The sequence below is a fragment of the Sinocyclocheilus rhinocerous genome, unplaced genomic scaffold (genome assembly GCF_001515625.1).
Source record: "Sinocyclocheilus rhinocerous isolate Xijiao unplaced genomic scaffold, SAMN03320098_v1.1 scaffold3186, whole genome shotgun sequence".
Taxonomy (NCBI): domain Eukaryota; kingdom Metazoa; phylum Chordata; class Actinopteri; order Cypriniformes; family Cyprinidae; genus Sinocyclocheilus; species Sinocyclocheilus rhinocerous.
The window spans coordinates 434534-450305 of record NW_015642065.1 but is presented as its reverse complement, the minus strand read 5'-3'; the positions used below and the strand labels follow the sequence as shown (position 1 = coordinate 450305).

At 36.2% G+C, this 15772-nt stretch overlaps 1 protein-coding gene across 1 annotated transcript in view; it reads left to right on the top strand.

The window, feature by feature from the left end:
• lrrk1 (leucine-rich repeat kinase 1) overlaps window positions 1-13074 on the top strand; it is a 114525-nt gene extending 101451 nt beyond the window's left edge. Inside the window, 6 exon segments of the mRNA XM_016572522.1 lie at window positions 427-544; window positions 1823-1939; window positions 6086-6981; window positions 7047-7730; window positions 10014-10115; window positions 12060-13074. Coding sequence (XP_016428008.1) covers window positions 427-544; window positions 1823-1939; window positions 6086-6981; window positions 7047-7730; window positions 10014-10115; window positions 12060-12237 — 2095 coding nt within the window. The 3' untranslated portion in view covers window positions 12238-13074.
• The last annotated feature ends 2698 nt before the right edge of the window (window positions 13075-15772 follow it).

The following is a 15772-nucleotide window of genomic DNA, read 5'->3' as shown; positions in this document are numbered from 1 at the left end:
TCCATCCATCCATCCATCCACCCATCCACACATCCATCCATCCACCCGTCCATCCATCCATCCACCCGTCCACCCATCCATCCACCCACCCGTCCACCCATCCGTCCATCCATCCAGAAATATTGCCAATGCAATATTTCTCATTTTAGTCTGTTTTATTTTATTATATTTTATTTCAGATTGATTTCAATTAACAAAAATGTTTTAATAGTTTTAATTTTAGTTTTAGTTAATGATAACCCCAAGAAAAGCACCACTCACATTTGCTTCACAATTATTTATTTATTTTTTAATGTTACTATTTAGGTATTGTTTATTTTAGTTTTAGTCTTTATTTGGTTTGTAATTTTAGTGCTTCAAAATGTGGATTTCATAACTGCTGTGTCCCAAAAGACACATTTATGTTTCTTTGTGTGTGTCCTACAGGAATTACACGGTGGTAAACTTGGCCAAGGGGCAGGTGGAGGTGAAGCGGATGCCATGCCCGGGAACACGTCTGAGCTGCCAAATGAAGATGGAGAACAGCCTGTGGACGGCCACTGAGGTTCGTTCAGCTGTCAGTCGCAGCATTCGTTTCAACAGCGCAGGATCGTTACCAAGGAAACAGCACTAATGAATAGATGCCGAGGGCATTTGGTTCTCACAGTAAAGGAGATTGTTGTAATTTATGTCAAACCAAATGTTTGTTGCACAAGTCTTGTGTGTAATTTATCCACCATTAGCAGAACAGCGGAAATAATGACCATTTTCAGACAGGTTTCCTGAACAAACTGATGTTTCTGCCCCAAACTCACACTATTAGTTGAGACTGTCCCGATTCTGATGCCTCTAGGTTAAGATTTTAATCATTTTAAGAGATGTGTTTAATCACAACTGTTCAAAAGTTTAGTTTTTTTTTTTTTAATTCATAGTTTTATTCAGCAAGAATGCATTAAATTGATCAAAAGTGACCGTAAAGATGTTTAAAATGTATCTGAAGATTTCTATTTCAAATAAATTCTGTTCTTTCTATTCATCTAAAAATCCTGGAAAAAAGTATTGTATCAGCTTTCAAAAAATATATATATATGAAGAAGCACAAGTGTTTTCAACATTGATAACAAATAATAAATGTTTCTGGAGCCATAAATGAGCATATTAGAATGATTTCTGAAGGATCATGTGACACTTTATACTGGAGTAATGATGCTGAAAATTCAGCTTTACATCTCATGAATAAATTTCATTTTACAATATATAAAAACAATAAAAGTTATTTTTAAATTGTAAAAATATTTCACAATAATACTGTTTTTTACTGTATTTTTTATCAAATAAATGCAGCCTTGATGAGCAGAAGAGACTTCATTCAAAAACATTAAAAAATCCCAAACTTAGAATAATTGTGTATTTGAAACATAGAGCACAGAATAACTGTGTTTAAGTATTTCAACATCAAAAATCAGTGCAAATCACCTTTAAAATGGTGTAAAGGCTACACATTTTGTCATTTTTAGTCTGTTTTATATTGTTTTGTTTTGTTTCAAGCATTAAAGTGTAAGAATTATATTGCAATCACCATCTTTACTCACAAACCATCTGAAGTAGCGCATATACCAAGAAAAGACACATGCATTTTAATGCAACACAATGACAGCGTGTGCAAATGCTTTATTCAGTGAACGTCTGGTGGAGCCAAACATCCTGAAATTCAGTTGGTCCCAGTAAGAAGTCCCAAAAATTGTTCTGAATAAGAGGCATTTCTCGATTCCCAACCCTGTTTGTAAGTGAGCAGCAAATGAATGGAGATGTTTATCTTGATACCTTGTTGCTGTTTCTGCAGGAACAGGAAGTCTTTATCTACAGCCTGAAAGAGATGTGTCCCTTGAGTCACCCGCAGAAACTGCTCTCCTGTCCGGCTGTGGTAACCTGTCTCTTTTTACTGCCCGCCAGGAAAGAGGTCAGTGCCCCGGCGTGCAGTCATTGTCATGTAAACTATGCTTCTGCTGATCATGTTCTTGTATGTTTTTTTATTTCTTGGTTTAGATATACAAAGTAAAAACAAATTATATCAAAGGGATCTCCTCAAATTAAAGGAATAGTTCATCCAAAAATGAAAGTGTGCTCACCCTCAAGCCATCCAAGATGTAGTTTGTTTCTTCATTGTAACAGATTTGGAGAAATGTAGCATTCCATCACTTGCTCAGCAGTGGATGCTCTGCAGTGAATGGGTGCCGTCAGAATGAGAGTCCAAACAGCTGATAAAAACATCACAATAATCCACAAGTAATCCACAGCACTCCAGTCCACCAGTTAATGTCTTGTGAAGTGAAATGCTGCATGTTTTTAAGAAATAAATCCATCATTAGTGTTTTAAATTTAAACTGTTGTTTCTGGTCAAAATATGAGCCCATAATCCATAATAATGCTTCCTCTATTTAAAAAGTCCATCCCCTGTTGTTCTCTCACATCAAAATCCACCCACATTTTTGTTTAGAGCTGTATTGGACTGTTTCTGCTTGTAAACGGTGCTTGATCTTTGCGTATTTCTCTCCTGATTCAGACAAAACCACTTTTCACTGGAGAAAACAATTTTATGAACAGATTAGCAATGGTTTAAAGTTAAAAACATCTTAATGATGGATTTGTTTCTTACGAACATGCGGCTTTTCACTTCACAAGACATTAACTGATGGACTGGAGTGGTGTGGATTACTGTGATGTTTTTATCAGCTGTTTGGACTCTTATTCTGACGGCACCCGCGGGTAAAATAGTTTGTCTATCTTCTGTTGCTGGAATTAGATGGTTGAGATGACTGCGGAGACGGATTCTACATTTGTGAGATGGACACACTCCTGTTATTTTCAGTTCATCGGAGAAAAGGATAAGAATGCATAGTCAGGTGCAATATGTGCAACACCAAACTCTCAACATGGAGAAATAGCACGAGTAAAACCTGGAAACACCTAGACTGGTGCCACTAACACTAAGCTACCGGAGAGAGCTGCGGGGTCGGAGAAGAGAAAAAGACGGCGGACGAGCAACAAAAATTAAGTTTAACTAAAAATAAAATCTGTTTTTATTAAATCATAGTGTATATATAAAATGAATGAATATGCGAAATATTTGACTTAAATAGCCTAATTAACAGATTAACAAAACGAAAGGAAAAGACTGAGAGATAGGCTATGCTGCTGAGTTTGGTTCATCTGCTATTTGTGTGGCGCGGCGCTCTACGAAAGTCCAGGGAAAGGAAACCGAGATGACAGAAATAAAGTAAACACATTGCAGTTTCGAATGATCTGTATGACCAAAAATACAGAGTATTTTTTTGTTGTTTGTTTCCGCTGTTCGATCGCGCCGGCGCCTCATGCACACACATACAGCATTGCAAACGTTGCAGCCTGTTCATTATCAGAATAAAATACAGTCAACCAAACATATAGATACACTGGTTAATTTAAATAGTGCGTAGCCTACTGCGTAGTACAATCCGTGCCGTTCAGCCTGAGCTCGGGCCAAACACACATTTGCTCATGTGACGAGGATGTTTTTTAAGTGCGTTAAGTAAGCTTGGTTTACATAATAAATAATAGTTTAGCATTCAAATACGTCGCAAATATGGACACATTTAATTGGATTAATGGCGAATGAGAGAGGTAGGCTGCGCGAGAACGCCATTTGCTTTCAGATTCGCATTGAATTAGACTAATTCATTTTGGCTTGTTTAACTTATATTTTTCATTCTTGTTTTCTTCTGAAACCGTTCAAAATTGCCTATAGGCTAGGTGTTGTGTTTATTGTTTGTACATGATAATATTTCGCTTTATTTACTGGTGTTATTTATGAATGTAATAATGCGATTTGTGCTTACTATATTTTTTTTACCTAAACTACAACGTAACATTAATGTAGACCTACATACCGGTATCTAAATATAATTTCATATATTTTATGCTATATAGACCTACCACATTACCCTCCACTGGGTGTAGAATGAGCAGCAATAAACTACATTTTGGCATTTTATAATACTTCTGTGGATATTTTGGTGAAAGTAACTCAAAAGTAACTCAAAAGTAGTGTAACGCATTACAATTCAGAGACAGTAATATTGTAATGTAACTAATTACTTTCAAAAGACAGTAACTAGTAATATATAATGTATTACATTTTGGAAGTAACTTGCCCAACACTGGTAATGATACGTTTCTCCAAATCTGTTCTGATGAAGAAACAAACTCATCTACATCTTGGACAGCCTGAGGGTGAGTAAAATTTCAGCAAAATTTCATTTTTGATTGTTAAACTATTCCCCTAAGTATTAAAAACAGTTAACAAGTGCCAAAAAAACCCTCTAAAACCAGCAAATCAGACTAAATTGTTGGCCAGGTAAGAACAGCAGGCTTGATATTTTGGGTAAGTGGGCAGGCTTTTCTCATCCTGCTCTCCAGTCGCTGTGATCCAGGTGTTCCCGCTCTCCCTCTCTTCAGCGGACGTCCCAATGACAGATTCAGTCCTCAACGCTTCTCCAAACACACTCTTAAATGAGCCTCGCTCCCTTTGAAGTGCCCTCTGTTCCCGTCGTCCATTCGCTGCGGGGTCACTGACAAACTGGATGTCAAAAGTAGTTGTGGAGATCAGGGAAGGAGCACGCAGCTGGTTTGGGGCTGTCAGGGCGGTTTTAGGGAGGAAACGCTTTTAGATATGGCACTTGTTCAAAAATGCATGTGAAGGCGGACTAAAATATTCAGAGAATAAATGTTGTGCATGGTTTGACAGGATGTTGTTTGGTTTTATGATGACGATGTGCATTTGTAAAGATCCTCAGACAGCCAGGCCATTTAGAAGTTAAATACATCAGGACAGTTCACAACAGAATTTATAATCTTCTTAAATTATTAAACAAAGTTACAGAAGAAATGTGTGATTTCTATATGACTAGTGGCAACAGATGAATTGCAGAAATAATGTCTGTCTTCTGTTTGTGCTCCAGTGCAGAGGGGAAATTCTGCCCAAAAGGCCAAACCAAAAAATGTATGGGACAAAAAAGCTAGAGATGATGTGAATCAACCATCTCAACTAGAGTTCATCCACATGTACATTGTTTGTCAGAATGGAGCTGAAGCTCTCAGAAATCTTGTGTTGAAATATGCAGCATTTCGAGTTCATAGCAGACAGAATTTCCAGATTTATGTTTTGTGCATTATATGCATTTTCTGAGTGACAACTTATTTCTTGTGATCTCGACATGATGGAAAAGTAAGAGTTTTTGGCTGATGGGGGAACGTTTTAGAAATCTAGTTGAAAATGGTCATTATTCTGGTCATATTTTGTTTTGGTGCTGCTAGTGGTGAGGACCATACAAACGTACACTTTATTCTATTCTATTCTATTTTATTCTATTTTATTTTATTTTATTAAAAGCTATTTTATTAATAATTATATTAATGGAAGCAACTATTATTATAATAAGTAAAAATTAATATAGTATTACTTAAAAATGTATTATTATTATATATTATTGTATTGTATTATAATCTTATCTTGATATAATATATAGATTTACAAATGTTATTTACAAATAACATTAAATTTAATATTCTATCGCGTAAACATGTTAAAGTATTATATTAATAAATAATTATATTAACATAAGCAGATATTGTATTACGTAAAAATTCATAATACAGTAGTATATAATGTATTATGTTACATAAATATATATATATTAGTGTAACATGATATATATAATATAACTATTAATATGGTTTAGTAATGTAATATTTTTACATTAATATATGCAATATATATAATATATTAATATATGTAAAAATATTATATTAATAAATAACTATATTAATGTAAGTCAATAAGTAAAATTCCATAATATAATATATTACATAATACACTTTTTATGTTATAATAATATATATTTATACAAATATTAATAATTATATTAATGTGAGCATATATTTATAAAATGTGTTATATTAATAAATAATTATATTAATATAAGTATTATTGTATTAAGGAAAAACATTTAACATAATATAATATACAGTAATATAAAACATTTATTGACGTTATGTCCTTGTGTTTCAGTCTCTCCCGCAGGTGTTCGCTGGCATGTCTGACGGTCTCGTGGTGGTTTATTCTCTGGTAGACGACATGCCTGTCGAAGGTGAGACTTACATCTGCTCGCACACGATCAACAAGCATCTTCTGAACATGGAGGACTCGGACCCTCGGCAGCGTCCGTACGCTGTGCGCAGCATCGTGCCGGTGCGCTCCGGATCAGAGGTGTGGTACACTAATGGCCCCGGCGTGCTGGTCATCGACAGCCTGGCGCTTCAGCCCATCCGCCGCCTCGAGCCGTATCTCCCGCCGTCCTGCGTGCTGTCCATGGTCTCGTCTGCCAGCTGCTGGGGCGACGAGGCCGTCTGGTGCCTGGACGATCACACCAACACACTTCTGATGTATCACGCCGCCAGCTACCAGATCTGTGCTACATACAACTGCAGCGATGCCAACCCGCTGCGGGACGTTTTCCCCGTGCAAAGGCCGGCCGGGGTTATGACCCCTGTGACCCCTGATCCTGATATAGACGAAGAGTCTCTTCCGGCCGACCTGGAGCCGGTGAAGGTGACGGTCACACACCGCGAGGACGCAGGAACACAGATCTTGTGCCAGCAGGACTCGCTGGATTACTGCTCCATGACGTCCTCCGGCTTCAGCTCGGAGCAGCTGGATCAGATCGGCCATTTCCCTCACGTGGAGCGCTCCAGCTCGGGAGCCCTCAGCTCTCTGACCAGCTCCAGCAGCATGCTTTTATCCACGGACTTCGAGGAGGCGGACAGACCGCCGGACGAGCCGGTTTCAGCGGAAGCATTTCCATCCAGGAGCGCAACAGATCCAGAACTAGCGGCTCAAAGCCACACACCAGCGCAGCTGAAGGCCTTGAACATCATTCCTGTCAACAGCACCATCTGGGTGCCCAGGTACGACATATTATTATTAAAAAAAAAAAAATTATTATTTCATTTAAAGTGCCCCTATTATGGGTAATGCCCGGCGTGCTGGTCATCGACAGCCTGGCGCTTCAGCCCATCCGCCGCCTCGAGCCGTATCTCCCGCCGTCCTGCGTGCTGTCCATGGTCTCGTCTGCCAGCTGCTGGGGCGACGAGGCCGTCTGGTGCCTGGACGATCACACCAACACACTTCTGATGTATCACGCCGCCAGCTACCAGATCTGCGCTACATACAACTGCAGCGATGCCAACCCGCTGCGGGACGTTTTCCCCGTGCAAAGGCCGGCCGGGGTTATGACCCCTGTGACCCCTGATCCTGATATAGACGAAGAGTCTCTTCCGGCCGACCTGGAGCCGGTGAAGGTGACGGTCACACACCGCGAGGACGCAGGAACACAGATCTTGTGCCAGCAGGACTCGCTGGATTACTGCTCCATGACGTCCTCCGGCTTCAGCTCGGAGCAGCTGGATCAGATCGGCCATTTCCCTCACATCGAGCGCTCCAGCTCGGGAGCCCTCAGCTCTCTGACCAGCTCCAGCAGCATGCCTTTATCCGCAGACTTCGAGGAGACGGACAGACCGCCGGACGAGCCGGTTTCACCTGAATCATGTCCATCCAGGAGCGCAACAGATCCAGAACTAGCGGCTCAAAGCCACACACCAGCGCAGCTGAAGGCCTTGAACATCATTCCTGTCAACAGCACCATCTGGGTGCCCAGGTACGACTCGCACTTCATCATACCTCTCAGTATTATTATTTAAAAAAAAAACATGATTATTACATTTAAAAATACTTAAACTTTGTTTTTGTTTTTTTATCTGTTTATTGAACTTTACAATAATAACAGTGCCTTGCCTTGCCTAACCTGATTTTCAGAGGTTGGGCATTCACTTCATGTGTCAGCGTTCGCTGATTTTGGAGCAGCGCTTGTGTTAAGAGTCCCTTTCTTCTCAATAGCAGTTTCTCAGCTGACACAGGCTGTTCTGAACTTAGCTCGGGCCTAAAACTGCGTGATTGGAGTTGTTTGTGTAGAATTAGATCTGTCATTAATTCAGACTATGATAAATGTTGTTCCAGGAGCGACAAAGGGACGTGTCCTGCATCAATTAAGCATTTGGTTAAAGCGAGGATCAAGGGCAAGAATGAAGTGTTATTTCAGGAGTGCGCATTAAAATGGCCATGTTTTATTCATGAATATAAATGCATTATAATGTGAGTCTCAGGGAGGCGTTGGACTTCATTTTCCGTAACCCAGACACCGCAGAGCAATCAGGTCACACAGGTGCCTCGTGTTGAACTCAAGGGAAACCGAGGCCCCCGATGAAGACATGATTTATAAAAGGAGCTTCCTGCTACTTCTAAACTAGGTTAGATCTCTTTCATGAGCGCGAGAGTTCACTATTGTTTATCAGTGTGAAATGTGTTCATTCATTCAAACAATGAAATAATAAATCGGCAGACGGTATTGTTCAGCGTTTATTATTATAACTACACATCTGGGAGCCCTAATAAAGACGTGTTTGTTCCTGAAAATGAACTTTTAGTGGCTTTAAAAATATTTTGGTCACTTGGGAGCTCCTTATTCCTTATTAGTTCATCCTAGTTTTCTCGTTTTTTTGTTTGTTTGTTTTGTTTTCTGCATCCTGTAACTCCTCCAGGACGAAGGAATAGATGCAGAGAAATATATCTGTTGAATGGAAAATTCAGAGCATCGTCAGGAATCTGCACTTCTGTGAATGGATTTTGTTTAATTGAAACATTCTCAGTAAATCTTGATAAAGCAGCATGCACTGTTACTCTGTGAAATATACAGTTTATTTTCATTTAGTTAATATCACTTCTTGACTTGCTACACATAGAATTATTTATATCAAATACAGTTTATTTTCATTTGTAATGTTATATTGTCAACAAATTTGACTAGCTTTATATAGATTTTTGTTTATTATTTATTTTTAAATATAAGGTTTATTTTAATGTTTAACATTACTTTTATAATAGCTATATATATATATATAAAATCGTTTTTATTTTATTTTATTTTTTTTTTAATTGTTATTTTATTTGTTTTTAAATAAATTGTTGAATTGTTAACATTATTTTTATATATTGTGTTGATCAAAAAAATTGGATAACCTGTTTTTAAATATATGGTTTATTTATTTATCATATTATTTGTATATATATTATTTTATATATTTTTTTATAAATATATTATTTTAAATATATTATTTTTATATTGTCAACAAAAAATTGAATAGCTTTATACATTTTTATTTATTTTTTAATTTTAATATAAGGTTTATTTTAATTTTAATTTGTAACATTATTTTCAAACTAGGTAAATATAAAGTCATTTTATGTATTTTTAAATATATTTTTTATTTTAATTGTTCACATTGCTTTTTTATATTGTGTCGAACAAAAAAAATGACTAGTTATATATAATATTTTAATCTATTTTTAATTATGTTTCACTTTTAATATTACATTGTCAACAAAAATGTGCCTTCTATTAAATTATTTATTTCTTTTTAAATATAAGGTTTATTTGATTTTAATTAATAGATATAAAATCATTTTTTTATTTTTAAATAAATGTGTTGTTTATTTAAATTATTAACATTACTTTTTATATTGTGTTGACAAAAACCGACTAGCTATATACAATATGTTTAGTCTATTTTTAAATATGGTTCATTTTCATTTCTAATAATATATTGACAAAAACTGGACTAGCTTAATATTAATATTTATAATATTTTTTAATTATTAATATTACTTTTTATGTTGTTTTGAACAAAAAGATGACTAGCTATATATAATATGTTTATCTATTTTTAAATACATAGTTTATTTGACTTTTTAACCTTTACATTTAAACTAGCTATATATTAGTGTTTTATTTATTTTGAAATATTTGTGTGTGTTAATTCTGCTGTGTGAATGTGTGTGATTGTGAGTTGTAAAATGACAGTGTGTTTTCTGTGTGTTTCCGCAGGCGTGGAGGAGACATCATGGTGATCGAGGTGCAGGAGCAGGCGGGTGCGCTCAGGGCTCGTGTGATCGCCGTGTTGACGGCGCCTGGAGTGTCCGAGTACGGGTGCGTGTGTCAGCGGCCAGTCACACATTAATAACCACACAGTGTCCACATACACCATTCCACACTGTTCGTGACACCGATCGCCTGTAGCAAGCATACCAAAATCAGTGATGCCCTAAACCAGCCCAGACAGATTCTGCAGACGACTTCTGCATTGATTTTTGAGAGAGAAACTCTCAAAGCACGCTTTCTGCTAGATGAAAGACAATCATATCTTAATTTTAAAATATTTAAAGCTGCATGCATTTGCACCAAAATACGGTAGATGAATGGGTTCCTCTAAAAGCTGAAATCGTTAGTTTGAAAAGAGAGATGGCTAAAATGATCAGTTGTAGTTCAGTTCTTCATAAACCTGTTATATTCCATGCACACACACATCTGTGTCACAGCAGACACACGTCTCATAGGAGCCCAGCAGCTTCAAGTGAACACACATTAAAGTGTGCTCGTACGCCTTCATTTAGACTGCAGACAAAACCTTTGTAAATGTCCTTTACGAACACACGCCCTAAAGGTCTCAACTGAGTCAAATTAATTGCACTGATTCCTCGGGACACACAGATTTCTCATATGTGACCCTGGAGCACAAAAGCAGTCTTAAGTCGCTGGGGTATATTTGTAGCAATAGCCAAAAAAACATTGTGTGGGTCAAAATTATAGATTTTTGGTATAGTGTCTGCTAGAATGTTAAAAATGTTCAGTGTTAAATATTATTAAATTGTTGTTTTGTAATTGATTTTTTTCTTTGAAAAGCAAGACAAAACAGTAAAAAGCACATTTTGGCTTTTTAATTTATGCAATGGTGAAAAAAAATTTGGCAAAATACATGGGGAAAAAAACGTGAAAAACCGTGTTCGGTTTCGGCTTCGGCACAAGAATTTTCATTTCGGTGCATCCCTAGTATAAATCTTAATTTTGAAAAACTGACACTTAAGACTGGTTTTGTGGTCCAGGGTCACATATATAATTTGTATGTGTTATTTTTTAAATATGATTTATTTATTAATTTAAATTTTTTTTGTTATTGTATAGAACAGAAATTTCCAGCTACACATAATCATTTATTTATTTATTTGTTTGTTTGTTAAATATGATATTTATTTTTACAATACTTTTAAACTAGCTTATTAGCTTATTTATTTATATTTATATAAATATTATATTATTATTATTATATATTTATTTTATTTATATTTCAGTTATATATATATTTTTTTTAAATAAATAATTTATTTAATTGTATTAATTATTATTTATTTATAATAATTTAATTTTTTATTTTAACATTTTTCTTTATTTTAAATTCTATTGAACAAAAATTTGATCTGCAATACATGAAATTCCTTTCTTTTTTTATTTCAACCCTACAGGTGAAACATGACTTAAAACTATTGTGACAGACGTGAAGAGACAGGAGCATGTATTTGTGTGTCAGATATAGATTTATAATACAGATCTGCACCTGCGCATCTCCTCTGGAAGCCTCCTTTCTCCTTGTTCCTCACCTTCTCACGGTTCGATTAGAGAATTGATGCGTCCTTCATCATGGCGGCGTTTGATCACGGACCAGTGAGAAAACAAGGAAGTCATCAATTACAGTATCGAGAAGCAGCCAGGATGCTAAAAATAAATCATTCAATTAGTATTAATAATCACAACTTTTTTGAAGAAAATGTGAATGGCTACCAGCTTTATTAGAATGTGTTTGTGGGTTTTCAGAAGGAGCTTTAGTTGAAGTTAAAGCGTTGCTATGAAGTGTTTATCATAAACTAGTCTCTGTCCCTGTCGGACTGCCGTCAGCTCTCAGCGCAAACACACATTCATCACACAGTCGAGGCTTTCAGGCCTGTAACTGCTCCTCTGTGATAGTTCTGCGAAGAGTCCGCCGCTCGGGTTATTTTCAGCGAAAGCTCTCGCTCACTCTTTCTCTCGTCCGTCTCTCAGGACTCTGGCGGAGGCGGCGCTCGTCGCAAAGGACACCATTGTGTGCGGCTTCCGTAACGAAAACATGGCCTGGTGCCTGGCTGTCTGGAGGAGCTGGGGAGGCCGCGAGCTCGAGCTCTTCTACCAGGGATACGAGGAGCTCGGCCGCTTGGAGAGCAGTCTGAGGAAAAGGAGGTAGCTGTGTAAACGCGTGTGTGTGTGTGAGACGGAGAATTGACTTCTGTGCGGCGCACACAGATACAGGTGTTGAACGTGGTTACAGGAGCAACTGGAGGGAATACACACACATATGGACTGTTGCTGTAGGCAATATAATCCTGCAGGACTCGGCCACATACACATTTCAGATAGATATATATATATATATATATACACATCCACATAAACACAAACAGATTGAATGCCACACACGCTGGATGCATAAACATATTTATTCAGCCCTGGGCATTTAGAAGTTTGCTGATATATGAGTACATTAACTTTCATGGACCAAGAATGCATCAGAATTCAACGAAACTAAGGGGTTTTTGCATTCATGAGCTTGTGTGTGTGTGTGTGTGGGTGCGCGTGTGTTTAAATGCCAAGAAAGAGATTTATGAGGTGTGATGCTGGTTATCCGACTTGATCAACTTTGTCTCAAGTTAATCAGCAAACTAGATGTGCCTTTGGATGAAGGATGGGCTGCTTTAGAAGTGACACGCAATGAGACGAGAACCAATGAAACGGCAGGCCTTGTGAAGCCCCACCCACTTAGTGAGATCATAATGGAGTGGAACAGTTCCCGCCCACTTTTTCAGCAGCATTGGTTCCAGAAGTATTTTTCCCATTCATTATTTCCCAAAGGGATTTTAAAAAGGTTTTGAAGGACAAAAAAAATAACATTGAAAAACTTTTGTAAAAATTGTTTTGTTAATTCAATCAATGCCTGAGAATGCGATATAGTTTTGCGCAGTTAACAAATCACAAAGACTGCGTTGTAATTATAAAACTATATAATTTTATATAAAATGTCACATAAATCTGCGGGTTTCCACCAAAATAAAAGCTCTATGGTTCTAAAACATTAAAGCTTTTTTTTGTTGTTATTATTATTATTAATTACAATTATTATTTTACAGTTCAGTGGTATTATAGTGATATTCATTATTTCCCAAAGGGATTTTAAAAAGGTTTTGAAGGACAAAAAAAATAACATTGAAAAACTTTTGTAAAAATTGTTTTGTTAATTCAATCAATGCCTGAGAATGCGATATAGTTTTGCGCAGTTAACAAATCGCAAAGACTGCGTTGTAATTATAAAACTATGTAATTTTATATAAAATGTCACATAAATCTGCGGGTTTCCAGCAAAATAAAAGCTCTATGGTTCTAAAACATTAAAGCTTTTTTTTGTTGTTATTATTATTATTAATTACAATTATTATTTTACAGTTCAGTGGTATTAGAGTGATATTTCTTTATTGATTTGTTTAATTATTACATAATACATTTAAAAAAAATATGAACAACAATAATAAAAATTGCAATTAGATGTGTTTCCCCAATTTGTTCTGTCTGTTTTTTAATGAAATAATGCACATACAGTTTCATGGCCAGTAAAAAATAAATAACATTTCTCATGTCACTGGCCATTGGCAGGTGCACCAAAATGTTAGTTTAATAAAACATATATAAATATGAAATATATTTTTAATATATGGATATGAAAGTGTTCTTTTATTGCAAATTTGCTTGATGCCATTCTCTGCTGAATCATGGGTAATGTAGTTTTTCACCAGGAATTCCACTGTTAAACATGATCATTTCAAAAATACGCTGGAATAATGCTTCAACAAAAGCATATTCCATTAATTAACAACCTTTTCGTTTCTAGTAGGTCTGTTGTTAATGGTTTATAAGTTATCATTAAAATTCAGTTCCCTATGGAGAAAATGAATGGGATTTTTACTGCAGTTGCGCTCTGTAGGGCACAGGTTTGCTGTTTGCTGTGAATCACAGCGGTTCTGTACAGAGTGGAATACTAGCATACTGAATACTTCTAGCAGTAGCAGGCTACGTTTGTCACTTGTTGATTGTTTTACAGTTTCAATCCATTTTTTGTCTTAATGTCTTAACATTTGGCTGTCTGATCAAATAATGATTCAAGATGATATTAAAAATCACACTGGAGATGAAAGGTCAAGTCGAAGGCATTGCATTGTGGGATGCAGCATTCCACACAATGTTATGCTGCTCATTTTGGGAAATGCAGAAGGTTGTACTGTGTCTAGTGCACATACTATATACTGCAGAACTAGTATGCTAGTATGCTGCTCTGAACACAGCCGGAGTGATGGGAATCTCTGATTTGTAAGGAATCCGGAGGGGTTTGATCTGATTGTTCAGTGTTTTGAGAACACCAGCATGCTGACACTTTGCTATTGTAAATAATATCTGAGCGTTTCATCTCTATAGGATGAATGTTATTTATTATAAACTGTTTAAATCTCATGCTGCATGTGTAAAAAGTTGTTACTGGACTGTAAATATGCTGAACAGAACATGATAAATAGATCAACTGCATTTTTTATTAAAGAGACTGTGTGCAACTGATGCATTAGTGCTTCTTTGACCCGAGGAACAGATTCCCAAGCTACAAACAGTTGTGTTTGTAATATAAGAGTCTTGTGCTTTAATATGGAAGCCAGTTTCCACCACAGAATAAAAAAATAATTGCAGATTTTGATTTCAGTCTATCGATTGTCTTTTTTTTTTCTTGCCGTTTTAGAAAAAAATATATATAATTGTAAGACGAAAACTCGCCTAATTGTAGAATTTTGAGATGTAAACTTGCACTTCTAAGAAGAAAGGTGTAAATTGTGGGATATAAACACATTTGCGAGAAAGAAAAGTCTGAATTGTGAGATAAAAGTCACAATTACCTTTTTTCATTTGATTCCATGGTGGGAAAAATTCTGAGGGGAAACAAAGTCAGAATCGTGAGATGTTAACTCTGAATTCTAGAGTAAAAAAAAATAGGAATTGCAAGAAAATAGTCTGAATTTTGTTTATATCTTGCAAAAAAAACAAAACATTTTCTCAGACTTGCAAGAAACAAAGTCCTAATTGTTAGATAAAAAGGTCACAATTACATGATTTTTTTTATTCTGTGTCAGAAACAGGCTTCCATATTATATAAAGATTAATGAGTGCCTGTTTTTGTTATTGCAGTGCAACATCTTTGCATTATAATCTCTAGAAGAACCATTATTTGTTCTCCAAAGAACTTTTCAGGGAACAGTTCTTCAAATAATTTTTCCTTGGTATGAAGAACATTTTAAAAGTCTAAGAACCTTTTGTGGAATGGAAAGATTCCATGGATGTTAAAGGTTCTTCATGGAGCCAGATGCCAATAAAGAAGCTTGATTTTAAGAAGCTAAAGTCATTCATAATGATAATATCTGAGCTATAGCTTTCAAATTATAAATAGATGTTTTCAAAGACGACGACGCAGTGTTTGAATGTGCCAAGGCATGCAGTGCTGCCTGAGATTTAAGGTTACAGTTGCTTTTGCCTGCTGGCATTGCATTACAACATAAACTTCTCTGGAAATTACTCATGTAGTAAAAGCCCTGAGCTCTTTACATGCAACACTTTTTTATTGCACATTCTCATAGCGGCACGCATTATTGGCAGTATGCATGTGCATGTGTGGTTATTCACATGAGATTAGA